Genomic DNA, 8,825 nt, shown 5'->3' with positions numbered 1-8,825 from the left:
TTTTCATAGAATTAGCTAGTAACATGTATTCGGATATATTTAGTTGTTCTGGGCCTTAACACATTGTGTTTTATTATTTTACAGGGCAATCTTGAAAACTGAAGAGACTTTTGAGTCACAGAGACTTTTCAATGCATAAAAAAATGTCCAAATAATAAAAATAATAAACAAAATATATACATACAAATAAATCCATATGAGGTAGGTCTTTATAAGTTTGCTTGTAAAACAACGCAATCAAAACAAGTGGCAATATAAGCATAATCGAAAGATATTTACAAGTGACTTTAATAATAATTGTGGCACATTATTGGCCGTATGGTGAGTTTCTGGGGCTGTGCAGTAATCACGGAATTCCAACAGCTCTCTGACCTCACACAATCCTGGGGAACCTACATACAGCGATACCTACAATAATTCATTCTTACACACTATCGGCCAATCAGATCATCAATTATGTCATCAATAACGTTCATTATCCACAAAAATCAAATATTTCAAATGAATTCATTATAAAGATAATTGCTGTAAAATAAGGACATTCAACCCAGTATGGCCTGCTTGTGCAACAGATAATTGTTGTTTAAGGTAATAAACATTCAACCAGTCTGCTCTCACCTCAATTTTTATTTAAGGTAATACACATTTATCCTGGTGTGGTCGGACATCAACACATACATTGAACCAGCTGAGCGCTCATGAATTTGATCTTCATTATATTAGCAGTATTGTAGCCAATGATATTTATTATTGTAGCCGATAATATTTACATTGACTTCATTGATAAAATTTACAAGCATAAACTGTTAAATTATTCGCTAATATTTTTGAATACCTTTACATCCCTCTTTTTTGAAAACATTCTTCTTTAATCAATAAAGCAAATATTGATGCATACATTTTTTTTACTACTTATAGAATCCATTTTCGAAACTAACCTTGATATTAGACTAACTGAAACATTATCTCAGAACTCCCATTTTTTAAAAGTAATACAGCGATTATAAAATTTGATGACACAAACAAGGAAATACACATTTAACCTATAGTGGACTGGTGTGCAAACATTACAAACATTAACAGTAAAATCCGAGTTCTGCCTGCAAACTTCACTTAAGAGATTTTAATTAGGCTTTAAAGGGAAATTACTTCTAAACCACATACAAATCCCATAAAACACGGTAGAGATCAAGTCTATGCAATAGATAGTACAAGCGCACCAAATCAACCTGTGTGGATATTCTTTTGTTCTGTGTACCTTCTTATCTGCATTACGTACCTTAACTAAGTTATAACTCCTTACGGGCTTACGGGTGAGAATACATTATCGCTACAGCAGAGTTATTACTCCATTTAGGGTCTCAGTGGGCTGTCATACGGTACACAACCTATTCCTCAAATCCCGTCACACTACCTCTACCACAACCAGCGTAGAGCCGAGTATCCAATGACCTCCATAAAGGTACAATATGTGAACCCATAAAACAGAAGAGCCATTCAGAAAATCAAAAAAAAAATGTATAAACAACAACCCCATAAATCTTCAAAATTATATGGAAAAAATATATATGTATATCATAAATATTACAACCTTAACACTTCAATAAACATAAAGAGCAAAAGAAGGACACGGCTCGACACAGAACATCAAAATATAAAAATACTACAAAATAATAAAATTGAAAAATATGAAATGATTCAAAGTATGTAAATAGCAAAAAAGCAGAAACCAAAATTGAATTTATACCCCTGAAGGATTTAAAAGGGAAAAATTTATTGCCAAAGCCCTTCAATCGCTTTATAAATAAATTTGGCATTGTAAAAATCGACAAAATAATTGTCCTCGGTTAAGGATTTTGAGTCTACATCTCCGAGATTAAAATATAACCCTTTGGTTAACTACCGCAGGATCGCTTGTCATGTCATGGAGTGGATCAGAGTGGATGCGAGGCCTACTGGGGGCTCCGGGGGGCTGCGGACTGACGTGAAGAGCCCCCACCGCTGTTGAGAGCCATTCGCTGCATCTGTCGTATGACAGTAGTGGCGTGGTAAGCTTGCTTCCATCGCGACTTGGCAAAATTCTTCCTCAGCTGTTCTGACACAGTGCCGTGTATGTTTGTGTTCCTGGCTGCGTTGCCAGATATCCACGGGTGTCCCAGAGCTTGCCTACACACAATCACAATAATCAACACACAAACCCTGGTCTACAAAATATTGTGTACTTTAAAGCGATTCCATAGAAATCGATTTCACAGTGACGAGCAGTATTTCAAAATACAAATTGTTAGATATGAACATAAAAAATAATAATGTCAACTATGGCCGAAATCGAACCCGAAACCTTTTCTATGGTAGGCAAATGCGCTGACTATTTGGCCAAGAGGTGGACACTAGTATTTTCATAGTTCCTGGACTGGCGCCAGAAGTGTAAGACTGATCATCTTACCGTCATGTGACAATTTTTTTTATCAAGATACACTTCGTCAGTGCACCAATGTAATGTAGGCGTGGAAAAGGAATGATGATGAGAAAAATAATCTAATTATGTAAAAACAGAACAATTGATAAAACAGTCTAATGAAAACCAGTCTGAAGATACCTGTCAAACGGCGAAAACGCAAATCGGTCAAATAAATAAGTGGAAGTGTACCAAATTTTTTTAAGCAAACAAAAAAAAGATATGTTTACTTAACCCTTAGACTGCTAAACAACAATATATATGGTTATTCTTAAAACGGGTCATAAAATTCTAACAAGATTGTTGCTGAAGTCACAATCCCCTAAAAGGTAAATAAATTCGGGAACTGCTTGTTGCACTCGTCTGTCAGTTGTAAAAAATATTTTTTTTTAATAAATTGTATGAGCTGTTATTAATTAGTTTCGTACATTAGTTATATTTTAAATATATAATTATTTGTTATATTTAAAGGAATTGAAACTGTTTTTTTTTTTATTTTGCATTATATATTTTTTTCTTATGTACATTCGAAATTATATAACTTTAAATTACTAAATAAATAAAATAGTGTAAGTCACTCTCCAAGATAGCCTCTTTTTTTGGAAAGTAACAGCTTTAAAATTTAAAAAATTATAAAAGTATATTGTATGGTAAAAAAAAAACATGTATCAATTATGTAATGATATTAATCAATAAAAAATAAAAATTCATTGTATAGTGGTTTGCCTGTATGCTATTATGAATAAGGTCTCGGTTTGATTCAATTGGGGGTTTTAATTATATATCTTTAAGGTAAACCACAGGAGTCACATTATACGAAATGTTCAAAACCAAGATTTTGTGAGTGTACAATTTCCAAAACATAACTTTTGAGCCAAATGAGATAATTTCAATCTAAAAATAACTTTTGATGTAAAATATTTATAATTTTAAAAATAATAGTACATAATGAAATAGCATATCTGGGACTACTGATGTTTGTTTGATTAAAACAATGCGGACTTCAGACTTTTATTTCACCATAAAAAAGCATATTTATAACGAAAGTGGATTTGGGTGTTTTATTCACGTATGACATGGCTTATTGCGATAAATTTTGCATTTTTAACTTAAAAACAGCAAAAAGTGGACCCCCGTGTTTTATCTTCTAAGGTACAGATATATAAATTTAAAAATTGTATTATTTATGTAATATTTCTTACGAATTCCTGATTGATAAACTAAAATATAGACTCGTTCTTGCTTAAGAGAAAAAAGTAATTTTTTCTAGACTGCAAAATTATTATATTATTATAAGTATGTGTTTTAAAATGTAAACTATGGTACTTATACATATTTTTTAAAGATGGCTAAATACCTCATCAATGTGATATTAAGTGATTTGACTACCATATTGGATTTGAAAGACACTTTGCCCAGAAATCAACAGAAAAACGAAGATAACCATTAAAACAATACGCCTCACTATGGGAGACCATATTTTAAAAGGTTTGTTTTTATTTCTAAATGAGAAAAGGTTTACAAACACTGTACAACAATGTGATGCGCTAGCGTTGTCTATCCTGCTCACTCCATTGGACGTGAACTTGCAATATATGAAACGGAAGATTTTTCTTGGAAGTGTTATTAATTTCAAAAGTAGTGTGTTTGGAAAACCAGGTATTTGATAAAATATTTCAATATTAGCATTTCTGATTAGATGCTTGAAAAACAGCTTAGCAGTCAAAGGATTAAGTTCTCTATTAAAAATAAAAAAAAACAAAATGTTATCTAATTATATAATAAAATAAAAAAAATATTTAAAATTGAAATAAAACAATTTTGTTTTTACCAAAAGGTTTAAGCTAAACAAGCTTCCTTATCAAGGTATAACTTACTATAGTCCTTAAAATATAGCTTGATTAGAATGACATTTGTCAGAAAAAGTGACGACATAACTTTGTAGTAACGTCAAAGGAGTTTTACATTGACACACGAAAAATCATTAGTATCTGGTGTTAATTTATTTTTTTAATACAATGCTTGACACATAAATCAACATTAATATATAAAATAAGCTTTAAAATTTGAAAAAACTAAAATAAACCTAATTATTAATGACATTCTTACAAGGTTACGTCATTTTGCAAAAACGTTAGAGATGGGACAAATTGATCAATGTAAATTGATCTAATAAAAAAATAGTTCATTTGATGTTGTTCATGAAAAAAGTATAAATATCTTATTTTTTGGTGAATGATTGTGTTAAACACACTATAATAGGCTTGTTTTTGCGTACTTTATATCAATTTTCGGAAACAGAGTTTCATGACTGCATGAAATAACTGATAAAATCGATTTGATCAGTGATCAGTAATTTCCCATCACTAATGAATTTAGTTTGACATCTGTCATTCTAATCAAGCTATATTTCAAGGACTATAATGAATATTCTATTATTTTATTTTTAACAGTGTCTTAGTAAATTAGACAAATAACAATTCCTATAAATTTAAGAAGCGATATTTTTTTTATTTTTTTAAATCTAACGAACAATATTTCCTTTAGTCCACTTTTGTCTAGTTTAAGTAATAAATATCAAACCCCCCTACCCACACTGCACCACCGACCTTTACAAAACACAATGACAAAAAGACTTGACTTATTACCTCCATGTGTTTAGACATAATATTTACTAGACACTGTTAAAAATCAAAAAGGATAATATTAATTACTAAATTATACCTTGATAAAGAAACTTGTGTAACTTGAAGAAACCAGACAGTTAAGAAAAGGTTAGATTAGTGATTTAAAAAGTTGTTTTATGTGAATTATAATGAATAAACCACAAAGTTAGTACTTCATTTAAATTTTACATAAAAATATATTTATTTCAATCTACAGAAAAGGTTACTTTTTTTCGTTTCTTATCATATTTTAACGTATTTCGATAAGTATAATATTATGTAGTATTGAAGATAGGTATCAAATTCGATAAAGTGGAATTTGTACCACTAACTCATTCGTAAAATTGATACAATTTTTTTTAAACATTGACAATTTTACGTTTTAAAATATTATTACTTGATTTCTTATATTAGTAAATAACTTTTAGATGTACTAAAGTATACTATTTACAGATATTGAACATAAATTTTGTATTAAAATTATTATCAATTTGAAGAGGATGTTTATGCAATAAGTACTTATTCTTATCTTTTTTATTATTTTATGCAGTACATAGTAAACTTCGGTCAGAAGTATACCAATTATTATTATTAGGTAGTACACTAGCAGTATTAAGGTGGTGCGTATTATACATCTAATGCACTGTCTTTCTAATATACACCGGAACCTCTTTTTATACATGTTAAAAATGACAATATTGAACATTAATTTACAATGCGTAATAGTAATATAATAATCTAACAGGGGCGAACCGTGTATAGAAGCGATTATGCGCAGCATACCATTATATTTGACTAACCATAATAATGTTTTACTGTAATTTTATTTCCAGAAAAACAAATAAATAATTACTATTTATTTTAAACCATTTTCGCAAGTTTGTAATTTTTTCCTAATATAAATATTAATAAAGCGCACCCAGCAACTGCGGTGAGCCAAGAAACTAGCCGATTATTCCAGCTTATTTTTTCATACAAATAAGTATACTATATTTTGAATGTCTTAACCCCAGTGCGGGTTGTTTCTCCTAGATTAAACTTGCAGATTACGCAAAGTATTTGAAGATTTACAATATTTGAGTTTGTCCAAATGTTCATAGACAAGTGGCCACTTAAACCAGCCAATGACAGGTCATAAGCCCTGTAAATGCCTTGACTTCCATATTCCCTTATTTAAGGTATTCTCCATCCCTGTTGTAATTTGTTAATATTTGAAGATTCTTTATTTGGAAAACAGTATTTCAAACATTATTTCTTAAGGGCTATTTTTCTTTGAGATGGTACTTTTGACAAAAGACCATTTACCATTTAGCAGACCATGCGTCATATTGCAGGACATATGGCGCTCGACGTGGCCGTTTTTAGCACTATTAATTTCTAGAGCAATTCTGCCAGTTGACATTTCAATTTAATATTTAATATCGACTGAATTCGTAGTGATATTTTTTTAATTTTTTTAATTTTTTTTTTTTAATGAGTTATGTATTCAAGTAAAAGATAATATATCTATACAATATATCACGAAGTTACGTCGTAACAATATAACTTTTTCAAAATCCCAAAATGCTTCTTTTACAAGGAAACCAATCCACCATTATTCATTTTTTAGTATAATTATTTTACACGAACTGCATTGAACATAGCCAACATGTAAAAAGAGGTTCCAGTGTATAAAAAATAAATGCGGAACAATATGCATATAATACAATAGAAAGCATTAAAAAAATTTGTGTGCATCTAGTCGGTTTTTGAACTAATGGAATGTGCACTAATCACTTTTCCGGGATGGTTATTCCATTGAACCTTAACTCGGTTTGTGAGAAAAAAATTGTGGGATCGGATGCAAATATTACATAACAGTTATAATTTTTAAAAAAACTTAAGACATCATTAAAACCTTGTGGAGTAGTGGCAAAAATACAAGCCTCACACATAAGGTCTCGGGTTCGATTCCCAGTTGTTCTGTGCTGTATATCAAAAAAATAATTGGATCTATTATACTGCTGCGCAAAACAGAGCAAATATAAAGGAATATAGATATTTAATTTACGAGTTATTAAAAAAAAATATTAGCGAGTTATTTTCATGGAACATGAAAAACAAATTATCATACCACATGGAGAGTCTTACATCATTATGTATATAAACTACACATGAAACATAGTTGTTTACAAATTATGAAAGATATCACTTTTATAACAATAATATTTATGAGGCGACTGCAGATTTCGAAGGACACTGAATATCAGTAATAATGGAGGGAGGTAAGTGCACTCACCTGCAAGTGTAGCGTTTGTCTACATCCACGCACATGAGGTGGCGGATGAAGTCCTTAGCCGAGTCACTGATTTCATCCCAATAAGGTGAATCGAACTCAAACTCCCCTTTGAGAATCTGCGCAAAGAGATTTGCGTCATTTTCGTCGTAGAACGGAGGGTACCCGCAGAGCAAAATGTAAGAAATCACTCCTATACTCCACACATCTACAGCCTTTCCGTACGGCTTCTGTGCCAGAACTTCAGGGGCGACGTAACCGGGGGTTCCGCAGGCCGTAGCCATGATCCCAGAATCTTCCATCTTGGAGAGCCCGAAATCGCTAATCATAATCTTGCTGTCCTCGTCCTGACTGTAGTACAGCAGATTCTCTGGCTTCAGATCCCGGTGCACTACTCCTTGCTCGTGCATGTAATCTACAGCTTCTAAAACTTGCCTGATGAGGTGAGACGCGTCTTTTTCAGTGTATGATCCTTTTTCTACAATCCGATCGAATAATTCACCTCCCGAGACGAGTTCCATCACTAAATAAACTTTAAACTTATCTTCAAACGTTTCCAGAAGTTGGACAATATTGGGATGGGAGAGCCATTGAGTGTCTTTATCGCCGGGAGCGCTGGCCCCCTGTTTGGCCAGCTCGCTAAATCTTCGTAGCACTCTGATCTCATTTTCCAACGAGTCTTCTTTTCCCTTTAAGGCCTTCTTGTCGATTATTTTCACGGCAAACATCTGCCCAGGGCTATCTCTGCTCTCGATCAGTCTCACTTCTGAAAAGGCTCCCGTGCCTAATAATTCTTTCAAAACGTACTTATCTTCGATTGAAGGTTGTTTTTCTGAATCTTTCCCATCTTTTTTCGATTTTTTCCCGGAATCTTTCTTTCCAAACAGAGGCATCTCTACGCCTCGAATATCTATCCGCTCTAAATTGAGCGCCCAGGGTCACAGATGCCAAGTGTCAAATTGATAGTGTTACCAGATACAATGAAAATTGTAAATATTAGTTCACTGAAAAATATTTATGAAAAAAATACTGGGGAAAGTTGTCGTATAAATATAAATCGTACTAGAAAATAGAAAACATATCAACACCCCTCTTCACCGTCAACCTCGGGTTGGAACCCAATTTAATCTAGTATGAGTGAGTCTCTGGAAGTTGTAGCATGAGACCCGAACTCACCCAATACTAAATTTCTGACCAGCTGGAGGCGTGATGAATGTACTAAATTCTTTATGAAACAAATATTTATTCAAATGTAATCTTAGACCTTTGCAAGTAGAGAAATGGTAGTGAGGGAGGAGAGAAAGAAGACAGAATGTAGTTATTTTACAGATTATATTAGTTAAGAGAAACAAGAGAGAAAAAAACATTTACACGAGAGTTAAAAAGAAATAATACAATTAATTAAGTTATACATCAATATGTTCAA

The 8,825-nt window shown here is 32.0% G+C and overlaps 1 protein-coding gene across 1 annotated transcript; it reads right to left on the bottom strand.

Annotated features, from left to right (window-relative positions):
* Window positions 1-848: 848 nt before the first annotated feature.
* CaMKI (Calcium/calmodulin-dependent protein kinase I) lies at window positions 849-8,335 on the bottom strand. The gene is made up of 2 exons (XM_088234024.1): window positions 7,403-8,335; window positions 849-2,166 (listed from the first exon to the last, which is right to left on the bottom strand). The coding sequence occupies exons 1-2, from the start codon at window positions 8,290-8,292 to the stop codon at window positions 1,953-1,955; spliced, it is 1,104 nt and encodes a 367-aa protein (XP_088090150.1). The 5' UTR covers window positions 8,293-8,335; the 3' UTR covers window positions 849-1,952.
* Window positions 8,336-8,825: the final 490 nt, after the last annotated feature.

This window comes from Micrasema longulum, unplaced genomic scaffold (genome assembly GCF_059751315.1).
Source record: "Micrasema longulum isolate JH-2025_06_02 unplaced genomic scaffold, ASM5975131v1 h1tg000083l, whole genome shotgun sequence".
NCBI classification, from domain to species: Eukaryota; Metazoa; Arthropoda; class Insecta; order Trichoptera; family Brachycentridae; genus Micrasema; species Micrasema longulum.
Note: the sequence above shows the minus strand (reverse complement) of the source record. Positions and strands in the feature narration are given on the sequence as shown.